Source organism: Carassius carassius, chromosome 12 (assembly GCF_963082965.1).
Source record: "Carassius carassius chromosome 12, fCarCar2.1, whole genome shotgun sequence".
Lineage (NCBI taxonomy): Eukaryota > Metazoa > Chordata > Actinopteri > Cypriniformes > Cyprinidae > Carassius > Carassius carassius.
The window spans coordinates 33,444,514-33,470,611 of NC_081766.1; the positions used below are offsets into that span (position 1 = coordinate 33,444,514).

Sequence of the window (26,098 nt, forward strand, 5' to 3'; positions counted from 1 at the left end):
ATTTAAAGGCTTTTTTTTTTTTTTTTTTTTTTTACATATTTAAGTGTTAATACAATATATGCATTTATTCATTAACTAATTCCAAATGTTCATTAAGACCAGATATGAAACCAGTGGCTACTGTTAATGAATTAATATATCAGACAGCCTTATACTTGTACTAAATATAGTGAACATTTTTGCAACTATATGTGACCCTGGAGCACAAAACCAGTCTTAAGTCTCTGGGGTATATTTGTAGCAAAAACCAAAAAAAAAATGTGGGTCAAAATTATCGATTTTTCTTTTATTCCAAAAATCATTAGGATATTGAGTAAAGATCATCTTTCATGGAGATATTTTGTACATTTCCTACCTTATTTATTCAGCTCTTAGATTGTGTAAATCTCAATTTCTAAAAATTGACAAGTCACTGGGGTATATTTGTTGCCATAGCCAAAAAAAAAAAAAAAATTTGCATGTGTCAAAATTATAGATTTTTCTTTTATGCCAAAAATCATTTGGATATTAAGCAAAGATCATGACCCATGAAGATATTTAGTAAATGTCCTACCGTAAATATATTCAAAATTATTTTTTAAATTTCAAACTTTACTGAATTGCTATCAACTTAATTTGGACAACTTTAAAGGCGATTTTCTCAATATTTGGAATGTTTTGTTGTTGTTTCTTTGTTTGTTTCTTGCACTCTCGGAATCTAGATTTTTCAAATATATCGCGGTGAAATATTGTCTGATCCCAACAAACCATACATCAATGGAAAGTTTATGTTTTCAGCTTTCAGATGATGCATACATATCAATTTAGAAAAAAAAATTACCCTTATGACTGGTTTTGTGGTCCAGGGTCACAAAATATATTATATGCGTCGCCTTTTTTATTATTATTATATTATAATCAGGTTTCCAACGCCCTCTTTTTTTTACCTATTTTTTTTTATTATTATTTTATGTAACTTTTTAACTCCATTTCATGTGATCCCCCTCGAGTCCGGCAGGTGGCAGTGTGAAGCCTCTCTCTGCTGGTCATCATCATGTCTCTGCTGCAGCAGAGGAAGAGTTCAACAGCGAGTGAAGAACACCGTGAGAAAGTCAAGAGACCCCGCGCTCACCAAGGCGCAGCGGACCTGAGGTGGCCATCTGCGGCGAGGAAGGAGAACCGCTGCCGAGGGATCCGGGATCTGTCCCGCCGCCGAGTCCTCTGTCGTCGTCCGGTAGACCCGGGCCGAGGTGTCGCTTCTCCGAGGACTCGCCGTCGTCTCGTCCGCTGAGATCCACCCGGTGTCTCCCGCATCATGGGGAACACAGCGACCGCCAAGAAAGGCAATGAACTGGAGAGCGGTAAGAGCATTACTTACTTTCAGAAGCCCTTGCTGCTCTTATGATGTCAGGATATCTTTAAAGGCTAATTAGCTGTTAGCTCGTTTAGCGGCCCTAGCTGCTGCTGCTAGCACACCCCAGGAGAAACACTCGCACAAACTGTGTTTCTCATCGCTCACACATGTTTCCCACATCTCCACCTGCTTTAAGAAAATGCACATTAAAATGAACAATTGATCTAGTTTTCTTGAGCTGTAGAACCAAGGCTGGAGAATACATAAATAAATGAGATTAGCATTGACTGTCGGGTCGGGCCTGTTAGCAGCAGTCTCTAGTAAACAACATTAAGCCAATAAGCTAATAAACTAGTAAGGTAGTTGTAGAAGGGATGTTTAGGTATTGGATAGGGTTAATTGATCTATAATAAGGCATTAATATGTGCTTCACAAGTAGCCATTATGCTAGTAATATAAGTAAATAGTGTTCTCTGATCTGAAGTGTTGACATTAGTGTTCAAATCTTTTACACCTTTAGGGATAATTGTCTGAAACTAATTCAAGACTGTAGAAAGCTGATAAACTGCATGTGTGGGTGTTTGTCAATCAGCGATCACAGATCAAACCTCTCAGACAGGTTTATGTTCATGGTCAGGCGAGGTATTCTTGTGTTTGATTATGATTATGTGATTATTCACTCACTTTCATGTTTCTCCATGAAAGACGCGTTTTATTTCTCCAGGGCTTCTGTGTGCTGCTGGGTTTGATGGATCTAATAAATAAATAACCATGCATGCACGGCATCCTTAACCTGGATGTTAACTACAGTGAAGCCTAATGGTCTGACCAAGCTGGTTTTGATCTGGTCTAGGCTAAACATGCCCCAAAACAACCAAAACACCAGCTCAGACTGGTTTAAGATGATTTTCTTTTGTTTTTTATCTCTAGCAAAAATGCATTGATTGCATCCGTTAAATACTGTTTAGGTAGTAACCGTTTAGGAGACTTTAAAGTCATTTTACAGCCAGTTTACTGTTGGTTACAACATTTTTACAACCGTTCGATTTGGCTCTTGAATCTGATTGGTTGAGCACTGTTCATGTTAGTGATTTCTCTGTGGTAATATTAGGGAGATTTTCACTAACTCTTTCATCATAACGCCAAAAATGACTGTGTTTATTAGGCAGTCGTTGAATTGTTCACTCAACCGTTTTGTTGAGCCTCTTCATTTATTGTGGCGTTGTTTGCAGCTGTTTTCGTTGGTGAGGGCAAGACAAAGTAACTGGCAATATTGTGCCTAAAATGCAACTTACGTAATATTAACTTCTTGTTTTTTGAACTGTTGTATAAAAGCAATAAACTATTCCTTTAATGAAGCAGTGATATTTGGATGAATACGTTCAACAGAAAAACAGGTGAAATGATAATGTATATAAAACATGAAGTCCTTATAAGAAAACTGCCTGTGCACATCCTGGATACAGAACGATACATTTCAATCACCTTTTATTTTTTAAAATCCATGAAACAAGAAAAATGTATGGTAGAAGCAGCACTAAAAACCAAGACATCCATGAGATGTTTTTATTCAGAGAATGAATGTATGTCTGATACCAGTGTTAATCTAGCAGATTTACATTAGATTTAAGAGTAAGTGGGAAAAGATTCCAGTGCATTAAGAAAAAAAAAATAATGTTAAGGATACTATTTATGAAAAAGAAAAATAGATTTGTTTTAGATGCATGTATGTTGCTTCACATTCATGGTCAGATTTGATTAATTACACACTTCATTCATTAGAGTCAGTTTGATGTTATTTTCCCAAATACCTCTGTTTAACCTTCATGACATTAAGAGGTTGTCGGACCATCTTGTCAAATAAACAGAAAGCATTATACAACAACATAAACATTTCTCTGAATTCATCTTAAATTCTGAGCTTCTCCGCTCTTGTATTGTATTTTCTGAAATGTTTAATTTCATCAGGCATCACATACTTGTGAAGCGAGGGCGTACTGTACAAGGATGTGACCGTGAGAAGCATCTGCTGCTGTAGAAACCCAGTTAGAGACATAAATGAAACGCATGTATGGTTCAGAGCCCAAAAGCGTTGTTGTACACACTGCTCGTGAATGTTTGGCCGAGCTGTGCTGAATCTCCTCAGACAGTCTTATTCAGCAGAAACAATACACTCTGTCTAGGCTTCTTTATTTTGTAGCCGTGTAGTTAAGTCACGTCTAATCCATGTCTTGCACCGTCTAACTCATGTGGTTGTCTTTCTTTGATCTGTCTCTCTCTCTTTCTCTCTGATTCTTCATCATCTCATCCGTGTGGGTGAATGCTCCTGAAAATCCTTGCTGATCTGTAGAGACTTTTGGTATGATCAAAATTACATTGTTACCTCAGTGATGAAATATAATCACATTTGATTAAATTCTGTAAGAAAAGCCGTGGTGTATATTTAACGATTAGCTTTTTCCCCATCCCTGAGGTGAACTGAAGTCTGCTGTGGTGTTTTTTTTATGTGGGATTGTCTTAACTTCTATTTTTGATGTCTTGCTCCTCTGGTAATAAATAATCAAATGTGTGCATGCTTCACAAGAACCGCTGATGTCCATGACAAGCCTCGTGCCTGATTTTGATGTCTAGAAAGTGCTAGAACTAGAAAAATATTCCCTGGTTTATGTCAACTTGAATATCTTTTGATGCTATAAACGAAGGAGCGTTTGATTTTGAATTTTGTTTTTCTTCCTTACAGTGAAAGAGTTTCTAGCCAAAGCCAAAGAAGATTTCTTGAGAAAATGGGAATCGCCACCACAGGTGAGCAAGAAACTATAATGTGCTTTCCCTCAGATCATCAGGTTTGGAGAAATGCAGCACTGCATCAGTGTCTCATCAATGGATGCTCTGCAGTGAATGGGTGCCGTCAGAATGAGAGTCCAAACAGCAGCGCTGCAGTCTCAGCGCGTCTCTCAAAACCAAACCAGATCTCTGTCAAGAGCAGGCTAATAATCAGCTCAGATACAGATCTATTTTCACCTAGGCATACATGTTTGCTGCTTTATCTTTTGCTGGTTTGCGTAGCACACGCACATTTGTTTAGTGAAGTTCAAAAAAGGCTTAAAGATTCAAAGCTTAAAGATTCATGCGTAATGAAAAAGTGCGCCTTGAACGAAATCAGTCGTGTTCAGACGATCACTAAACGTTTGTCATGAAAGCTCTCTATTTGTATGATCAGTTTATTTTTAGAAATGAATTGTATTCTTTAGAACACTGAATAGGAGAAACAGTCGAAGCACAAATATTTGTCCATACTCTGTTCTCATTTTTTTCAATACTTTTCTAGACCTGAAAATTACTCAAGGAAATAGCCTACTTTTTTAACCTGCGCAGGAACCGGTGAGCCATAGCAAATCATGTTGATTTACATGATTATAAACCTCTAATATTACAATGCCGTAGCAAGTGTGTAAAGTAAATGTGTGTAAATGTTATAAATGAAATAAGCGCAAATGAATTAGCACTGTTTGCACTTGCCTTTTTCCATGCATTTCCTGGAAATTACTTCAATCTATTTTTTCATATTTCTAAACTGCATAGGAACCTTTACTGTTTTAATTAGAAGATATTTAAATATTTATGGATCACGAAAGGTGCCCAAAATGGGACTCAAACTTTTTATGATGGCCAACACTTAAAAGTTTATATTTCAACAACAAATCGGAGTGGAAATCTAATTAGTCATTAAACAGTTGATGCTATTTAAATGTGTGTTTGGTCCTGTAGAGCACGACTGGTTTAGAGGACTTCGACAGACTGAAGACGCTGGGCACGGGCTCTTTCGGGAGAGTCATGCTGGTTAAACACAAGGCCACAGATCACTTCTATGCCATGAAGGTTCTGGACAAACAGAAGGTGGGGTGTGTTATGAAGGGTGCCTACAATTACCGTTTCTTTGTCAGTATTTCCATGAAAATGTTTCACAATGTAAGGTAGAATCTACAGCGAAGAGTGCATTTACACTGTGATTAACCTCCGAAAGGTTTTAGCAACTCTCAGAATCAAGAATTTACACAGACCTTGATCTAAATGTATACTGTATGTGTGATGCCGGATGATCATCTGCAGAAGAATTATTGAATTAGTATTTGTTTTGTGGCAGGTGGTGAAGTTGAAACAAGTGGAGCATACGCTAAATGAGAAGAAAATATTACAAGCGGTCTCTTTCCCGTTCCTCGTCCAACTGGAATACGCCTTCAAGGTACTGTACAGCACATCTGTGTCGTGATGGGGAATAATCCAGCAATATTTGGCCAAGAAAGGTTTCTGTGTCTTTTATTTTAGGATTATGTTGAGTGTGTGTGAATGCAACTATTTGAAAATCTGGAATCTGAGCAAAAGAATCTAAATATTGAGAAAATCAATATTGTTCAAATGAATTCTTAGCAATGCATATTACTGATCAAAAATTAAGTTTTGATATATTTACGGTAGGAAATTTACAAAATATCTTCATGGAGCATGATCTTTACATAATGTCCTAATGATTTTTGGCATAAAAGAAAAATCAGTTTTGACCCATACAATGTATTTTCTACAAATATCCCCCAGAGACTTCAGACTGCTCTTGTGCTCCAGGGACACGCATAACTGCAAAACTAAAACTCATTACAGGAGATAAACAGAGATAGCTTTTTCAAGACATGATCAGTGTTTTTTCTTTCTTTACTATTGCTGTTAGATTATTATTTATAACAGCGTAGACATCAGATATTTTGTTCCCTTCCATTTATAGTCCCTTGAAAAGTAACTGACTGCTAAGATTCATTTTGCATCATAAAAGCATTTTGAAATGCAACCGCATTTAACATGAGAGTGTCACAAAATACAGAGTAAGCCAAGTAAAATAAGGAAAATTATATTTCTTTAAAGTGTGTTAACATGACGGTAATGAGAGCAAAATATAATAATAATAATGATAAAAGCATAACATAGATGTGTAAATGAAAAGTATTAATTCCAGCAGGAAGTGTGAGTGTGGTTTACTCTTCTAGACTTCATCTCTGGTTTATTCCTGACTTCTCTTCTCTCAGGACAACTCTAACTTGTATATGGTGATGGAGTATGTCCCAGGAGGAGAGATGTTCTCACATCTCAGACGGATCGGGAGGTTCAGGTGAGTTTGGATCAGTTAGCATGAACCTCCAGCACACGGTTATGTGTCTGATCTAACTATTCTCTTCTGTAGAACTGTTTTCCCGTTTCCCCCCCAAAAAATGTCAAGCTTTATTATGAAGGATTGCTTGTCTAAAATAAATAATTTGTTTCCTCACACTCGGTCCTTATGCATCAGAAGTGTTACTAGCAGGGCTATAAACTTAATCATATTTCTAATAGTGATTACAATTACTGATGCCATAATTACGTAATAATTCAAAGGAGCAATTACCGTATTTTCCGGACTATAAGTCACACTTTTTTTTATAGTTTGGCTGGTCCTGCGACTTATAGTCAGGTGCGACTTATCAAAATTAATTTGACATGAACCGAGAGAAATGAACCAATAGAAAACATTACCGTCTCCAGCCGCAAGAGGGCGCTCTATGCTGCTCAGTGCTCCTGTAGTCTACACGGAACACATAGAGCACCCTCTCGCGGCTGGAGACGGTAATGTTTTTTATATTTTTGATATGTTTTTTTCCTCATCATGACGTATTTTTGGACTGATGCGACTTATACTCAGGTGCAACTTATAGTCCGAAAAATACAGTACCAAAGAAAAAAGTCAATTTACATTCTGCGTAGAAAATGAATAAGTGAAGGTTTTCAGCTGATTTATTTTCATATAAAAATATGGCATTCAGTGGCTTCAAACAATGGTATAAAGCTATTCAAAACATCATTCAGTGTAGAAGTGATAATCGTAATTAATAATCACAATTAGAGTTTAAAGAGTATATGATCATTGTCATAATTGTTCAGCTCTAGTTGCTAGTATATAACCCAGCTAGTTTAAGATGTGTCAGGTTTAAGTGATGTTTAATGTGCTTGAGAACATTTTTTGTTTATATTTATTTTTTGTACTATATTATTTTTGTTTCTTCCCTGTAAATTTTAGTTGTTCACGACAATGTATTCTTTTGTAAACTGGCTCATAGTGACAGCACAGAAGTCTCTGTATAGTATACTTCACAAACATGTCTTCAAGTGCCTGCGTGTGTCACTAAATATTTGATGTTGGATGTTTAATTTAGATCTAAAAGGGTTTTTCATTGAAACCTTATATTTAATGCCAGTAGTGATATCTTTATTCAACTGTATGGGCTTATGATATGTTTCAGGATTTGTTATATGTCAGAACGTTATTATATTTATCAGTGTGCATGATAATAATAAAAAGAAAAAGTAGTTAGTACGAATACCAGTGAAAATGCCATTGAACATTATTTTACCTGAGTAACTACTTTTATATATTTAATTTTAAATGTCTAGCTGATGTCATCTATTCATTCTACATACATGTTTGACCGAGGAAGGCCTGGCTTCAGTGATTCGTGCCGATCTCTGGGTTTCTCTCTAACTCTCAGATGTGATTTCTTTGATCGACAGTGAACCACATGCACGGTTTTATGCTGCACAGATTGTCCTGACCTTCGAGTACCTCCATTCTCTTGACCTCATCTACAGAGACCTGAAGCCTGAAAACCTACTCATTGACCAGCTTGGATATATACAGGTAAATAGAAGAATTATGAGAACAACAACACAGTTTCTGAATCCATTTACACACACAACATGTGGCCTGTTCTTAATTGAACTCACAATTATAACACAAACACAGTGTAGCAAAGCAGAAATAGCTGCAAGCAGCGTTTACAGTAACCCTCTGGCAGTCTGGTTTCAAGCATTACAGCAAAGAAAGGGTTACACTCTAACATCAAGTGTGTGAAACACAGAAAACAACATATTAAACTTTACAATAAGGTTTCATTTGTAAGCATTAACTGTTAGTTAAAAAAAAACAATAATTATATAGCATTTATTAATGTGCATGTATGTATATAATGCATGTATCTGTTAACATTAGTTAATGCACTTTGAATTAACATGAACACTTTTAATAACTTACAGTATCTATTAGAGCCGACCAATATATTGTTTTGCAGATTTTATCGGCCGATATGAGCCTGATATATACCGATATATCGGTATTGGCGTATATGCCACCGATATGTATTTTTACTGAATTTAAAATGCAAATAAAATTCTTGTAAATAAGGTAATTTCGTAGTTTGTCCAGCCATTGTTTACTAGTTGAGATCTGGATGAAATGCCATCAAAACCATTTAACCATTTCAGTGTTTCCCCTAGGTTTACAGCTTTGGGGGGGGGGAGCGGGGAGCGGGAGCGGGGGGGGGGGGTTGGAAATCAAACACTTAAAGGAATCATGGTGTTCATTTGTTTCTTTTAATGGCAGCAGTGAATATATTAACTGAACAATTATTTGAATTACATTAAACTAAAAATTGGAAGATTTATTTTTATGTAATTTATCCACAAAGTGTGCAGCTTTTGTCACTGCAGTGTATCTTTCTGGGCTTCTGGAAGAACATTTCCAGAGCCTCTTGATATGGGAAGTCAGAAATGTCTGGCCCATTTATTGAGATCCGCATGCATGCTGCAAGATGGTCTCCTTGCAGCCTATTGCGGATGTTTGTCTTGACCTGCAAATGCATTAACTGTTAAATGTGATAGCTTAACATATAGCTAAAAGCAGCAAATCCTATTGTGAAAAGTTTGTATTACCCTGTTCATGGTTGAAAAGTCCCTTTCACAGTTTACACTACTGACTGGGACCGTCAGAGCAATAGAAGCCAGCAGGCTCATTGTTGGGTACAGGGCACCAAACTCCTCATATTTTGAAGACAGTTCAGACAATATTGCCAGCTGTGTCTTGTTCTAAAAAAAGGTTCAAAATGACATCAGTAACACAGTGTAGTGTTCAAGATAATGTCATGTAAAAATGTCACATTTGTAAGTTACCTTAAGTGGACCTGAGACCACTTGCTCCTTGAAAGAAGCCCATTCTTCAAGGACTGTTCCAAAATCGACACAGGAACAAAACTTCTCTACCAGTATCCTCAGTTTTGTGTGTGCAGTGTCATCAGGGAGTGTAGCTGCTTGTGGACCGAGTATTCCAAATGCAGCCACAACTCCAACCTCACAGAAACGTCTCTCGAGATGGGCAATGAGGCCATCCAAATATGGATCCATCACCTAATCAAACACATGAAACATGTTAGAAAACTATTAGGATAAATAAAACTGTGCAGCAGCTATATTTAATTTAGATCAATAAAGTCAGACAAAAGCCACATAATCATAACCTGTGATTGAAATCGTTGCCAGTACTGCTGTCTGTCTCCTGCATTACCCCCTCTTCTCCCTCTTTCCTGTTCAGCAGAGATGCAGAATGCACCCAGTCCTGAAGGGTCTTCCAAATTTTGGGTCAACTTACTCAGGTGTGAGCCAGGTTGATGACCACCAGAATCTTTTATGCCCTTTATTAAGGCCAGGGTGACTGGTACCTGGAAAAAATAAGCATATTGACTTAAGCATAAAGAATAATTGTGGTACCCTATAAATAAAAATAAATAAATAAGATAAAACATTGAGCTGAGTTATTTAAATTACCTGCTCTTTGATTGCCAGGAACATGACATCCTCCTTTTGAAAGAGCTTAGAGAGGCGTGCCAGGTGAGGGAGCACATCAGCTTGCAGATGAAGGGCGGCAATGAAGCGATAGGTGGCAAGGAATGAATAAAGTCCCTTAGCAGTAGGACATTTGCGGGTCTCTACTTCGTCTGCCAAGGCACCCAGTACAGCAGTTATGTTCCTTAGGAGGTTTTTTACTGCTTCATGTTGGGAGAGCCACCGTGTGTCCTTTACTTGCTAGTCAATGACAGAAAAAAAAACAGTTTAAAAAATGAATATAAATGCAAGTAAAGTATTCATATGTCATTTTCTTTTAGGCATAACTTATTTACCTTCACTTTCAGCTCACACACACCGAGAATCTCTGCAGCGGCTTTCAGAGAAGCAGAGCGGTTTGCACTGTTTCTGAAGTACAGGTGTAACTGTTCCAAATGGTCTCTAAATGTAGCCATGTAAGGCACCTCTTCAGATGCATCCTTACAGGCTAGAGCTAGCCTATGTGCAGCACAGTGGACACTTAGGAGCTGTGGCCATTCCTCTGATAACTGTTTTGCTACTCCATTTTGTCTTCCTATTAAATACATTTGTTTATTAATTTAACAAGGAACAAAATATTGAAAACAGTTTAATTATTTATAAAAAGAAGGTGACACCTGTCATTACAGCAGCACCATCGGTTCCAAGGCCAAAGATTAGGTGTGTCGGTATGCCCTTCGTGTGAACAATATTTTTTAGTGCTGCCACTATTGAATCTGCTTTCCCGTCAGTAAGGCAAATCAGATCCAGGAATTGGCAGAAGACCTTACCCGCATTGTCCAAGTATCTATATGTAAAAAATTATACATTTTTTACTTTTCAATGATCTGTTATTTAAATTTTATTGGTCAATGAAATGTTGTTACACTTTGAGTAGATCTACCTCACATGAATGTCAAGCTGTCTGCACACAGATGCATCTGTGGTCTCATCAATCTCCAAGCCTATGGCTCGTGACTGAGAAATATCTCTCAATATTGGCTTTTCAATGACATTTGCCAGAATTTCAAGCATTTCATCAATTATTCTGTGTGATCTATAGTTGGTGCTTTTGCCAATCTAAAAAAGTGAAAAGATGTTTGACAAGTAAATGCAGTATGAATTCTTTAACTAATTTTATGTAAGAAACGTCCAATTACTTGTCCATATAGGGATCACATAAGACAAATAAGAAATATGGTAAACATTTACAAAAGAAACTTACATTGAGCTTGTCAAAATAGGTGCAGCCCAACAGATTAGCTAGTTGCAGCAAGGCTGGATAGTTGGTGTGGTGGGCTATTTCATGCTTTATTAGCCAGTACAAGCACTTGAATGCCCCCACCACAGCTTCATGTTCCAGGACAACTGTGGGCTCAAATGATGCAAGGACAGTGTTGCCTGAAATTATATGCATCATTTGTAATAAAGAATCAAACATATTATTGATCGAATCATAATAAAATAAAATTACCTGCTATCAAACTTGACTGGCGCTGACAGGCTGTTCTGTGATGCTCAGATGCCATATGTTTGTCAAGTTTGTCCTTTCTGTAGGACTGGCAGGGAGACTCTATAAATGGCCGGGTCTGGTTTCCTCTCACAACCGCTTGTTTATGCTGTCTACATATTCGACAGAACATTCCTAAAACCAAAAAGAAATAATTTCATTTTCATTCTTTATGTGCTATCTATCTATCTATCTATCTATCTATCTCATAAATTGGTTGTCTGGGAGCGTAGCTTCGTAAACGTTAAAAAATGGTAACATAAGATATCTCTTTAAAAAAAATAAATTAAACGTATTTAAATATTTTTAAAATTGACTTTTGCAAATAACCTTTGTTAAATTTATAGAAGTATTTGTAAATATTAATGGACCAGAGCTTAAATAGTTTTATTTTTTAACTAACAACTAAAAAAAGATTTATAAATACTCATTCATTGTTCGTTAAGTAAGGGATATGTATAGCAACGCAGCTGTTATAGCAAATAACAACCCCGACATCTCTATAACAACCGCCTCGCTATACAGTACATTATCCCCCTTATTACATGGCCACCTACAAAATAAAAAAATAATTTGACACAAATGATTGATTTAAAAAGGAGTTTATTGATTTAAAAATGATTGTATTGCTTCCGCTAAAGAAAATAGTCCGTTCCGTGTCCATAGCAACGCTCTGTTTTTCATGGCAACGGTGTGTTATACTTCGCAGCGGTCTGTTATCAAGAAATAACAGACCGCATTCTATATTGGAATTCAACCAAGCCATGTAATAATGTTAGTTAATACATTTATATGATAAACAGATTTTAACTGGGCTTTTTTTTAGAAGTTTTCTTTTCTATGATGCAGCATATTGGAGAGAATAATCCTGTCAGACGCAGCACTGCTGTGAACGCGCGCTGTTCTGAACGTCATCACGTGCGCAGGACATTCCCATACATTACAACACAGAGCGGCCTGCAAAGCGTATTAAATATCTCTTGTCTTATTTAGTCAGCAGATTTACAATGTCCTGACTAAAAACATTTTAAACACACAAATGTAAATAGCAAGCGGCATGTAATTCATTAATATAAATTTTATTGTTAATGAAATTACAGGTTTCAGTTACCCATCATGTATTACCACAATATATTATGAATAAGTTAATTGGCAAGTCATGTGTTAGATGAGAACCCTGCTGTCACATTTATATGTATGTATGTATTTAGTTAGTTACTTACCAAGATCAGTTTTGTACAGCCAAGGGGAGTATTTCCCCTCTGACAGCCAAGCTGGGTCAAAACCTGTCATCCGGTGATGATGACTGGACTTTTGATGATTGTCAGGGGCAGCAGGATGCGCAGCACTTAGACTTGAACTGCTACTCGCAGTAGAGCGAGTGTTGCCATCTTTAAAAAACGCAAATATTTTTGTCTGGTTTAAATCTGGCTGACGCGACATATTTCCCGCCGCGCTGTCCGCTAGTGCTCATCTGTATGTGACGCAAGTGTTTGTTTGTTTGTTTGTGTGTGAGTGAGCGCGCGTGTGTGAGTGAGCGCGCGTGCGAACTAACTCGGATAACTGTAAACGCGCAAAAACAGACAGAAAAGACATAGGCCTACCATCGTGGAAATAAGATAAATAACATATTACTTAAGGGCTATTTAGTTTGTTTAATAAAATAAATTGTAATCTGGCGCTATAAAGAAAATCAAATCAAATTTACTTGACCTTCAAGGGGGGCGGGGCGAGCCGTTAGGGGGGCGGGGCGCCCCCCCTATATAATGGTAGGGGAAACCCTGCATTTAATTAGAGCATTTAATGTTTTTTCGTGTTAGAACGGATGACACAGGACACTTAAATGTACTGAACTGTTGTTTCCCGCACAGGTAACAGACTTTGGTTTTGCAAAAAGAGTAAAAGGCAGAACCTGGACATTATGTGGAACTCCAGAGTACTTGGCACCAGAGATCATCCTCAGCAAGGTAAGCCTAGTGTTTTTACAATTCAGTTAAATCCAAGTTTCACTTGGATTTCAGATCACTTATTGTTTCTGAAATGTAGGGATACAACAAGGCTGTGGACTGGTGGGCCCTTGGCGTTCTCGTATATGAAATGGCAGCTGGATATCCTCCGTTTTTTGCAGACCAGCCTATTCAGATCTATGAGAAGATAGTGTCTGGAAAGGTACTGACAAGTTGCATCGTCTTTAGTATAAGCCAAGCAATTAGATTTACTTGAATGCGCAATTAAAATGTCATCTTGAACGTGTTTTGTAGGTACGATTCCCCTCACACTTCAGTTCTGATCTGAAAGATCTGTTGAGGAATCTGCTGCAGGTGGACCTGACCAAACGCTTCGGCAACCTGAGGAACGGTGTCAGCGATATCAAAAACCACAAATGGTTTGCCACAACGGATTGGATAGCCATCTATGAGAGAAAGGTATGATGCTCAGACTTCAGTTAAGTCATTTGACCCTTAGTTTACCTGAAAAGCAGGATTTCCTTTACTAAACCCACATTATTGAGTGTTGAGTTGTTTTTCCTTCTCCTCACACCCATTTATTTGTCCACTGCATGAGGTTTTAAAGTGACAGCAGTCGTCTGTCGTTAATGTGACAACAAAACTTAAATTATGTATGTTATTACTTTTTTTTTCTAGAAAGCGTGGTTTTAAGTTTGTGTATGCAGGTGTTTTATTTATAAATGTGTATTAGTTGGGTCACAAGTGCACACGGATGTGGTGATGTCATGCACTTCTCCTGTCATCCACCAGGTGGAGGCGCCCTTCATCCCAAAGTGCCGAGGTCCTGGAGACACCAGCAACTTTGACGACTACGAAGAGGAAGACATTCGTGTATCTGTTACAGAAAAATGTGCAAAGGAGTTCTCGGAGTTTTAGTTACGGACACATCAGAGCTAGACATATTTGTGCATATATACATATATTTACTTCCGTATATATGTATATATGTGTGTGTGTGTGTGCGTGTGCATCAAATAAGGGTATCTTTGCACTCTAAAGACCTGGGATGAGCAGAGAGCACATCACTGTCAGAGTTCTTGTGTACTTCCTTCATTCCATCGGGCTTTAGAGTTCATCTTACCCATCATGCACTGGGACATCGGTTCACTCTCTTCCTGCTCCGCTTATACTTTGTCAGACGACCTGTTAGACATTTGTACCTCGTCTGACAGTTTATTTTTTGAAGGATGGCATTTAAAATACAGACTTTCTATACAGGAAAACTCAAAAAGGCCAATTCAGCATCGTTAATGTTTTTTGTTGATGGCGGCGTCATAGTGTTATTTGAAAGCTGGCCGTTGCCTATACCTATTCGCATTTCTGGGGTTACACGTGTTTCATTTTCACCTTTAGACCAAAACAACTGCCACTTTTTTTTTTTTTTTTTTTATGTGTGCATATTTCGAATTTAAAATGGATTTGATTTAAACCACGTTTGTGTGTTGAAAGCATGACCAAAACCATCGTGTTGTGAAGGGCAGAGGAAGAGCTCTTAACTCTTCTTTATTACAGAGCCCACAGAATGATTGCATTACAGATGTTACAGTGATCTTTATATCACGATGCTACAGTTGAAGGTCCAGTCTCATGCATATACTGACAGATGTTCTCAGCAATATAAAACATATCTTATTTTTGTGCATTGTTATTCATTATACAAAGGTTTTATTCTGAGATGTAAGAAAATCTTTAAAGATTGTGCTGTTTATCATCGGATATTTAAGAAAAACAGCAAATGCATTGGTCAACTGCTGTAGGATGAGTTAGATTGTCACAGTGAGGCACTTATCCATTCACCGTTTTTAATTTGTCAAAGTTGATGCTGTTTTGCATTTTTCTCTCTTAACTGAAAATTGTAAAACTGCCCAAGCTCCATGTTTGTCGTCTCCACAGTTGCTGTACTTTTGTCGTTCTGTTATTCGTATGACCGAATGTAGTGTTGAAACTTCTAGACATGCATATTGTTTGAGTTCTGAGGTACATTCTCACAGACATATACTGAGAAACTGAATATGTTACAGAGAAAGAGAGCGAAAACGGAGGTTTGTAAGCCTCTTCTCCTTTGTATCACCTATAACCCAGTTATTGTTCAGCTCAAAATGCGTATATGCATTATTTCTTATAAATGTTTTTATTTATACACACATTAGAGAGATGCTAATAAATTTTATTTTTAAGACCGGTTGTTCTTTTGATTGTATATAAATATAATCTTTGTCTTCAAATAATTTTTTACGTAACATTTAGGGTTTTATTTAATTGCAATGAATGCCTTTAAAAATGTATAAAGCTGCACAACAGATGAAACGTACTAACAATTTTGTGCAGCAGGGGGCGTCAGAAAATAAGAATTATGGATTAAAATTGGAATAAGATAAATATTTTTAGAGGCCAGTGTTTGTTCTTGTCAATAGCTGATTAACATAAACTGTGGAGTGTACAATTTCAAATGTAAGTCTTAAAAATCTTCATTACACAAAAGTATTTGCTTTATAATTCTGCTTTATCATGATACCACTACTAATGCATGCTCTATTATCTTATTTTGAGTCCCTGAACACTTTTTCATTCTTTTCAAAAAGACATTTGGGAGTTAGATTAAAGGGAGTTCAATGAAAAAAGAAGAAGAAAAAAAAAAAGATTACTGTTTTTGCACTATTTGCAATGCTAATGAGCATTCCCAAAAAAAGAATGGATAATAGAAAAAAAAACTGAAGCTGCCTGAGCTATTTTAACCCTCAGCTTGCAGCTACAGCAGATCAAAGCATTCTCTCTCTCTCTCTCTCTCTCTTCATACCTTCCTCTCCCCCCCCCTCTCTCTCTCTCTTTCTCTCTCTCTCTCTCTCTCTCTCTCTCTCTCTCTCTTCATACCTTCCTCTCTCCCCCTCTCTCTCTCTCTCTTTCTCGCTCTCTCTCTCTCTCTCTCTTCATACCTTCCTCTCTCCCCTCTCTCTCTCTCTCTTTCTCGCTCTCTCTCTCTCTTCATACCTTCCTCTCCCCTCTCTCTCTCTCTCTCCCTTCATACCTTCCTCTCCCCCCCCCTCTCTCTTTCTCTCTCTCGCTCTCTCTCTCTCTCTCTCTCTCTCTCTCTCTCTCTCTTCATACCTTCCTCTCTCTCTCTCTCTCTTTCTCGCTCTCTCTCTCTCTCTCTCTCCATACCTTCCTCTCTCCCCTCTCTCTCTCTCTCTCTCTCTCTCTCTCTCTCTTCATACCTTCCTCTCTCCCCTCTCTCTCTCTCTTTCTCGCTCTCTCTCTCGCTCTCTCTCTCTCTTCATACCTTCCTCTCCCCTCTCTCTCTCTCTCTCTCTCTCTCTCTCTTCATACCTTCCTCCCCCCCCCCTCTCTCTCTCTCTCTCTCTTTCTCGCTCTCTCTCTCTGTCTCTCTCGCTCCATACCTTTATCTCTCTCCCCCTCTCCTTCTCTCTCCCTCTCGTTTGTAAATCCCTCTTTTCTGTGTGCTCCAGTTTCCAGAGAGGAATTCCCTCTTCCTGAAGAAGCACACGACGTGTCTGCACTTTCTTCCTCTGTTTGGAGCGTGTATTTCAGGCAGAGGATGAACATCTGAACCAATTGCTTTAAATTAAATGGAGCATGACTGAATCAGTCAGGCATATAACATGACAGCAGCCTGACGTTGTTTGTGTTTAACTCTCTTCCAGGAATCTGAGCTGCTGATGTCCTGAATGAGCCGTGTCTGATGATGGTGCATCATGTTACTCTCTGTTGTTTTCCTCTTAGTTCCACTTGACTGGACAAGGAGAATAAAAGTTGAAGTGAAGTGTTATTATAAGTGTTTTTAGTGAAGGGGAAGAACTGCTGTTATGTTTGACATGTGAAAGAGTTTCTGTTTTGTTGGAGTTTTTGTGATTGTTTCGCAAGAGACTATAGTCTACATGGAAGTGGATGAGTGAAAACAAGAGATATTTCACATGCTTATTAAGCTATATTTAAGCATGTGCTTTAAGTGTTAATTTGATCTGAAATCGATAATAATAACTGGTTCCAGGGCCACAGTTCAGTAGGTGCATCTGGGATCTGACAGATGGTTTGGACCCGGTGAAGCGGAGATGCTCTGAATATCATCACTGCTGTGGAATGTAGGTCAGAGCGTCATCACTATGTAGCACCGCTTTATAAACTCAGATCACACCATTCAGAGGCAGCATTGCCTGCTCTTTTAAAAAATGTTTCTTTATGTATTTCCCTTTTTTTATATCAAAGAGATGAAAAACATACCTGCATCTATTAATTCCAATAATAATATGTATAGTTCTTACAACCAGACACATGCACAATTTCATTTTCTTTATTTAACCATGCATCATTGACAAACTATTTTCCTGTTTGACACTGTAAATCTTTGACACAATCTGAATTCTATAAAGCGCTATTCAAATAAAGGGGACTTGACTCTTAGTTACTGTCTGCTTAATAACACTATTTTGATGCTCTCCAACACATTCTACGGTCTATAAATCACTTTGCAGGTGCATGTAAGCTAATTCTGCTAACCTAAAGCCTGACTCAGTGGAGTCGCTGGCGATTCTGGACCCCTTGCACAGAATTTGGGGATCCCGCAGTCGGGCCTCTCTCAGCTTTTGGCCCCTATGCACTCTCATTAACTTTTAAATGCATCATTATGCAAAAAATATGAGAGTTCTCCACATGAAAGACCCACAGCTGGCAAATCAGCGTGCTACTTCTTTTCTCAATACTATACACCAATCACCACATCCTGGTTGCAACAGACAACAAGAGCGAGCAAAACAATGGAACAAAGTCCTAATATTAACACTTCCATGGATATTCTGTATCATATCAAAGTGTCTCAACTGAAGAAACTCTCAAGTTCTCACAGCTAGGCATTTTCAGCAGAGCGCCTGAACACAAAGACACACAGCCTAAGAGATCAAATCAGTGACCCTGTGATAAAGATTTGAGGTCCAGTCCTCGTCAGAGGAGGTGGGATCAAACCAGTTCAGCATGGTATGGTACTTAATCTAGAGCCAGATCCAACATGTGAGCAAGCTGATGCAGTCTAACAGTGAGTGTGCATGTTGGAAGAAGTCTGGAGTGCTGCAAATTTTCCAAAGGTGATCAAATAAGGAGTTGACAGAACAATGTGAGCATTTAGTGTGACACACTGAACTAAAATAACCAAGACAAACCAAGCCGACATCAAAGAATTAGTGGTGACGAAAGCTGACTTCATTGCTGCTTCATGTCACCTGGGTCAAAAAACTGCACCTGAACACACCGCAAAGACTACCGCCAATGGCCAACTACAATTAGTGCCTGCATGAGAGGAAATAACTTCCCATACCATCGGGTTGCAGTAGTCTGAACAGCTGCACTTGCTTGCCATTCTGAATATGAATCATATTGTTTACTTTCTTCATTTAGGTCGAAAATATTTGCATACTAAGATGAAGGTGTAAAACGAGAAGAGCCTTCTGTGTTCTCCTGACTTTGTCATTTGGAGGTTGGAATTACATGAAGAGATGCAACTGCTAATGTGTTGATGAGTTCACTCAGGTGTGCTATCGATGAGGGAGACATGAGAAGGATGCATTAGAAAGCTTAATGTTTGTTGGATCAGTTGACATGTTTACTTCTCACCCGAATGGTGTGGAATGAGTCTGTATAACACAAAAAAGCTGAAAATCTGCCGTACATCAGGTTTTAGTAAAACACAGCCACTGTGAATCAGAACAAAAGAGCACCAAAACTGGCAAGGAGGCAGAGTCAAGGGTCAGTTCCTTTCCATCAATGACAGTTTCACAGTGCAGATGAATTGGAATAGACTCTGATTATTCACATGGGTGACACAACTGCCAAAGAGAGGAAATTGCTCATTTATTTCTCATAAGAGATGTGATTTTTGCCCTAAACAGTCCACAATAGGCCTTAGTAAATTTTCCAGAACAATGACTTTCAAGCCATTCTTTTTATTTGATCTCTGAATTGTCTTCATTCACAATCAAATCATTCATTGCATGATTTGTTTGTTGACATTGCTTTTCTGTATTTCATGATATTTTCTGACCTTGTATCTAAGATGAACAATAGAATAAAATTTGGAACAATGCACAAATAAAATTATGTTTTTTGGTTCATGCATTCATTGAGAGTATATCTGAAATATATTTGTCCAAATGAAAAGACAAACAAAACAAAAAACAATGACATCACTGTTAAAGAAAACAGACAACTGGGATTGCCACCATCTGTTAATGTTTGGATTAGTGTTTATATGTTAGAAGCCAATCATGTGTGCCACTTAAAAAAAAAAAAAAAAAGAAAAACCTTGATCAGACATACATTGTAACAGCCATTGCAAATATTTCAATAGAAGTGACCAATCATTGTGAACTCAATGAAACCCTAGTCTTTTTATTGTAACATAAAATACAGATTAAACTGAGTACACTGAGATTAACATATGTGAGAACGAGACAGTGTATGCATACATGTACTGTATGCATATAAGATTAGGCATCTGATCTGGTCTTTAATGTGGGTCTTAAAATGCTATTAACTACTGCCAACTACAGCCAGCCAGAGATAGAAGGATGCTTCACTGACCACTGTCTGCATCACTCCTGCCAATTTTAGGATGGACAACAAACTAAACATTATCCTAGCAGTTTCGCGCTGTGCAACTATATTACACAATTACATACAACACAGAAAACATACAAATGAACTAATTGGGCGTGTGTTTTATGCATGTGAGGGTGCTTTTGATTCCACTTAATCCCCTCCCATCCCCCTTCACTCATCTGCGCATTATCCTCTGTGCATTTGAATGATTCTGTCACGGGGGTCTCTCTCCTCCCGCCCCATCGCCTCATTTCTCTTCATATGATTCTGGTGGAGAAGAAACATTTGATTTCTTTCGTGCTCCATTGCGATCGAGTGTTTTTGGGGGGACTTTGGCACATGCTGGCACTTGTTCCGACTGCATTTAACACGCAGATGCGCTGAATGCTGAAACTGGATTGCACTCATTCTTTGACCATGACAGCTGCTGGACACGATAATGTTTGGAATAAAAGCGATGCATTGGAAGTAAGCGCGAGGTTTGGCGCTCGGTGAGTAGCTGTTACAGGTGTGAAGCGATAGTGTAAATAAAAATGTGTCAACTTCATACGCCTAATCTTCTAATATATAAACTCTTTATTTGAGCGAAGTGCAGTCATACTTATTTTTGCTTCATTCTGTCGTTCTGTTTACTATTCCATCTAAAGCGAGTTATTAATTCGACTGGATTCCTCTGAAACAGGAAGATAATGTGTTGTTTTGTTGATGATGTGTGATCTTTTAAATTAGTCAGTCACTTAGTGCAAAACCTAAATGTTCACGTAAATAATTAAACTGCCTTGTGAAGACTTACTGCCAACTCAATGAAATAAATAAATAAATCATAATGTTCTTTCTTTAGTTTGGTTTCTTTATACTTTAGTTGTGAGTGATTTTTGAATTTTGGCTTGTATGCATGACAGACTCTTGGCTTTTGGTGATGGGGGTTGGGATCTTATCAGACTCACATGAAAATAGATGAGCTTCATTTGAACATGTTTTCGATGTGCATTGGTACAGCTGATGCTTAAATAATAGAAGACTTAATAGACAAAATAATATAGTCAAGTCAATTCACTTTTGTTTATCACGCTTTATACAATACAGATTGTGTCAAATCAGCTTTACAGTCTTAAACAGGAAAAAAAGTGTGCTGATGATAATGCAAAAGGACTAGTAAACAGTCAGTTTATCAGTTAAAGTCAGTTTATTGTTGATTATGTGATGTCATCGTCCAGCTCAGATGAGCTCTCTTCCAATAGTGTCTGTGCAATCAAATCAACAATATTGCCAGAAATTGTGTCCAAAACTAAGCAAGTAATACTCCATCGGTATAGCAGAAATGGAGAAAAAACCTTGGGAGAAACCAGTCTGAGGGGGGCCATTTCTCCTGTGGCCAGATGAAACCAGCATGCTGTGGTCAGATTGAGCAGAGGACTCGTCTGGTTCTTGTGGTCTTCAAAGGGGAACTGTAAGGGGATACACACTGGATCTGTTTGGCTACTGTGACCTTGGAGTAATGTTAGCGTAAATGCCATTCTTCTTATGATGTAACAAATACAATGTGTGTTATGGGAAGTGTTCCCAGTTCCGGCTGAGCTAATTAATGCAGCCTAACAATCAGATTCAAATTATAGAAATGTGACTGTGTAATATGTTTATACCATGTTAAAGAGATGGGTCTTTATCAAGCAGCCACCTCCCGCTCTCTCTCGTGAAGCCAACACGGAAGTGAGTTAAACTGTAATTCGTCAACTGGCCGCTTGAGGCTGGCTTCAAAATGGACTAAATCCCACAGACTCCCCATGTTAAAAAGCCCAACTTTACAGCAGGAAAAAACATGTTGAAAAATGATTTTGGTCTGTATAGCTCATGTTACCCTTCATGACAACTCATCGGTTTAATGACCGACTCCACCTACTTTTGGCTTCAAAAACGCTCTTCAGAAACCTATGGGCGACGTCACAGACACTACGTCCATGTTTATATACAGTCTATGGTCTTTATCCTAGATTTAAACTGACAGAGTGGGTCTGCCTCCCAAACAACGCTAGATAGATTGTTCCAGAGTTTGGGTGATAAAAAGGAAAAGCTACACTATACATGTGGCGAGCAGTGCCAGTGACAATAACAGGAGAAGCCATTAACTCACCGGGATTGTTGAATGATTCCAACTTACCACAGTTGTTTGACGAACTCATGAAAAACAGAGCGAGAAAGAGGAAAGAAATAGAGCAAGAGAAAGTTAGGTGGGAATGACAAGCTAACACACTAAAGGAAATCTAATGCTCTGTGCTAGCAGTTTAGATTAAAAAGTGAATGGTGTCACATTAGTTTGATAGATAATATCAGAAATATGGTGAGAATTCATTCAGTTATATTTTAGAAGTTTAAACAACAGATAGTGAGAGTAAGTAAGTTTGGGATTCCAAAAGAAAAACAAAGTTAGACAGAGCTACAATCGTAAACTACTCAGCTTATATTCTAAACTTAACTTCGTTTGAGGCTGAAACATAAAATACCTTGTTGAATGACAATGAACTATTGAACTTGATGGATGAACTAACAATGAAAAATTGTTTTTAGAAAGGAATCCTTACCAAAAAGTAGTATACTTCCAGTTTATTTTAAGTTTACTTAAACTTTCAAGTATATTTTAAGTACCGGTATACTTTATGTAGCAAGTATACAAATATCAGTGTTGTAAGTGTTTGTTTCAATACTCCTTGAGACTAAATTGGCCCACTTTCTAGTTTATAAAAGTATACTTTAAGTATAACAGTAGCAAACTTTGATTACACAACTACTTTACCTCTGTTTGTAGTTTGTACTGCAATTATACTAAAAGTGAACTTATAGGTACACTGATAGTTTACTAATTAAATACTTTGTACACTTTGAAGTATAGCTTTAGTAGTTTTTTACTGCAAGTATACTCATAAGTTTTCTTTAAGTGAACTTTACATCATACTTTAAGTATACTACTATGTCCCTATTTAGGTTTTAATGTGTATATATTTTGAATATCTGAACATACAAAACATCCAAAGAAAGAACAGGGTATCTGCTTTTAACAAAAACATTTTGTTCTAGCTTCATGTATTCTTTCTTTAAACACTTTAATGTGGGTAAGTTTCATAAAAAATAAAGGAATAACATTTTGAACAAAGCCTGACTGTAATTATTACCTCTTTATCAGTTTTGATGCTGTTTCATGTCAGATGATCGTGTTAGATTATATGTGTTAGTATCTGGTGTTTCTTTTTTTCTTCTTCACTTGTTTTTTTGGAAATTCTGTGCAGAAGATGCGTACTAGCATACCGTATAATAATGAAAACACAGATTCTAGGAGTATAGCTCAAATATATTTAGACTTTTTGTAAGTATAAGTCAGGTATACTTAAATGTCATATAAAGTACAACCCGAATTCCGGAAAAGTTGGGACGTTTTTTAAATTTTAATAAAATGAAAACTAAAGGAATTTCAAATCACATGAGCCAATATTTTATTCACAATAGAACATAGATAACGTAGCAAATGTTTAAACTGTGAAATTTTACACTTTTATCCACTTAATTAACTCATTTAAAATTTAATGCCTGCTACAGGTCTCAAAAAAGTTGGCACGGGGGCAACAAATGGCTAAAAAAGCAAGCAGTTTTGAAAAGATTCAGCTGGGAGAACATCTAGTGATTAATTAAGTTAATTGATATCAGGTCTGTAACATGATTAGCTATAAAAGCTTTGTCTTAGAGAAGCAGAGTCTCTCAGAAGTAAAGATGGGCAGAGGCTCTCCAATCTGTGAAAGACTGCGTAAAAAAATTGTGGAAAACTTTAAAAACAATGTTCCTCAACGTCAAATTGCATAGGCTTTGCAAATCTCATCATCTACAGTGCATAACATCATCAAAAGATTCAGAGAAACTGGAGAAATCTCTGTGCGTAAGGGACAAGGCCGGAGACCTTTATTGGATGCCCGTGGTCTTCGGGCTCTCAGACGACACTGCATCACTCATCGGCATGATTGTGTCAATGACATTACTAAATGAGCCCAGGAATACTTTCAGAAACCACTGTCGGTAAACACAATCCGCCGTGCCATCAGCAGATGCCAACTAAAGCTCTATCATGCAAAAAGGAAGCCATATGTGAACATGGTCCAGAAGCGCCGTCGTGTCCTGTGGGCCAAGGCTCATTTAAAATGGACTATTTCAAAGTGGAATATTGTTTTATGGTCAGACGAGTCCAAATTTGACATTCTTGTTGGAAATCACGGACGCCGTGTCCTCCGGGCTAAAGAGGAGGGAGACCTTCCAGCATGTTATCAGCGTTCAGTTCAAAAGCCAGCATCTCTGATGGTATGGGGGTGCATAAGTGCATACGGTATGGGCAGCTTGCATGTTTTGGAAGGCTCTGTGAATGCTGAAAGGTATATAAAGGTTTTAGAGCAACATATGCTTCCCTCCAAACAACGTCTATTTCAGGGAAGGCCTTGTTTATTTCAGCAGGACAATGCAAAACCACATACTGCAGCTATAACAACAGCATGGCTTCGTCGTAGAAGAGTCCGGGTGCTAACCTGGCCTGCCTGCAGTCCAGATCTTTCACCTATAGAGAACATTTGGCGCTTCATTAAACGAAAAATACGTCAAAGACGACCACGAACTCTTCAGCAGCTCGAAATCTATATAAGGCAAGAATGGGACCAAATTCCAACAGCAAAACTCCAGCAACTCATAGCCTCAATGCCCAGACGTCTTCAAACTGTTTTGAAAAGAAAAGGAGATGCTACACCATGGTAAACATGCCCCGTCCCAACTATTTTGAGACCTGTAGCAGAAATCAAAATTGAAATGAGCTCATTTTGTGCATAAAATTGTAAACTTTCTCAGTTTAAACATTTGCTATGTTATCTATGTTCTATTGTGAATAAAATATTGGCTCATGTGATTTGAAAGTCTTTTAGTTTTCATTTTATTAAAATTTAAAAAACGTCCCAACTTTTCCGGAATTCGGGTTGTAAATTTCTGAGGAGTACATAAAGAGCATAAACTAAAAGCATACTTTCCGATTTTTAGTTTAAAAGAAGTATACTAATAGCACACTTGAATATATTTCTTTTTCGTAAGGGAAGTGTTCTGCTAGGGTTTCTTTTTAGGGCTGAAACAACGTGTTGACTAAATTGCGTATGTGCGCATAAAATTGGCGAAAGTTTGCAAAGTTTCGGCTCTTCACATGTTTAATTTCAGTACTGTTAATGTCTCCTTCTTAAACATAATTGCAGCCATATATTTATTATTTTGCGAATAGTAATAGCCTATACTTCCAGATATGGAAAGTTAAAGAGTTATGTTATCAGTTATGTTGCATATCATTAATATGAATTTCTGACTAGAATCCATTATTTAGATAATATTTGTAAGTGATAACTAAAATAGTAAAAATGCCACACTTCCCTAATGTGAGGAACGAGGCGACAAGGCGTAAACTCACAAAAGTCTTTTAATCCAACAATGAAAGGGTTAATACAGACAGACAGGAACACAGGAGACTCAGGGGTACATGTACATAATGACTAATTAACTAAACTAGGACAGGAACATGACCAAATAAGGAAAAACAGGAACACAAACGAGGGCTAAACATGACACAGAATAGTACAGAATCCTGACAAAGAATATGTTGATATCTGCATCTCAACATATACTAGTGTAATCCAGATATTACTAAAAAAATGTAATTCTGACCTGTCAAAAAGGGAAAACCAAATGATTTGCAATTCTTACTAATTGAAATTGCATGTTTACTAGTCAAAACTAAGTTGAAACTGAATTGAATTATGAAGGATCGACTTGTCATACAGACATATGTATTTAATGGGTGTATTGTTGTTAAAGGTATCTCACCCACTACATTACATCTGGGCAATTCAATTTAAAGAATTGCAATCA

At 37.6% G+C, this 26,098-nt stretch overlaps 2 protein-coding genes across 6 annotated transcripts in view; both read left to right on the forward strand.

Annotated features, from left to right (window-relative positions):
• The first annotated feature begins 1,023 nt into the window (after positions 1-1,023).
• Positions 1,024-14,961, forward strand: LOC132155292 (cAMP-dependent protein kinase catalytic subunit beta-like). Its single transcript, XM_059564171.1, has 10 exons — positions 1,024-1,340; positions 4,074-4,135; positions 5,102-5,230; positions 5,478-5,576; positions 6,409-6,491; positions 7,925-8,051; positions 13,427-13,522; positions 13,602-13,724; positions 13,817-13,981; positions 14,315-14,961. Exons 1-10 carry the CDS (start codon positions 1,295-1,297, stop codon positions 14,438-14,440), a joined length of 1,056 nt encoding a protein of 351 aa, XP_059420154.1. The 5' UTR covers positions 1,024-1,294; the 3' UTR covers positions 14,441-14,961.
• A 5,411-nt stretch (positions 14,962-20,372) lies between these two features.
• Positions 20,373-26,098, forward strand: part of LOC132154322 (disabled homolog 1-like) — a 25,368-nt gene continuing 19,642 nt past the window's right edge. For all 5 annotated transcript variants that reach the window (XM_059562868.1, XM_059562869.1, XM_059562867.1 and 2 more), the window contains exon 1: positions 20,373-20,658. The gene's annotated coding sequence lies outside the window, so the exon portion shown is untranslated. The remainder of the gene's footprint in view (positions 20,659-26,098) is intronic.

What these genes read in the sequence shown, in the direction of transcription:
- LOC132155292 (XM_059564171.1), top strand. Translation starts at nt 1,295, where the DNA reads ATGGGGAACACAGCGACCGCCAAGAAAGGCAATGAACTGGAGAGCG. An exon ending in ACCAGCTTGGATATATACAG is followed by an intron (nt 8,052 to 13,426) that starts GTAAATAGAAGA and finishes TTTCCCGCACAG; the next exon opens with GTAACAGACTTTGGTTTTGC. An exon ending in TAGCCATCTATGAGAGAAAG is followed by an intron (nt 13,982 to 14,314) that starts GTATGATGCTCA and finishes GTCATCCACCAG; the next exon opens with GTGGAGGCGCCCTTCATCCC.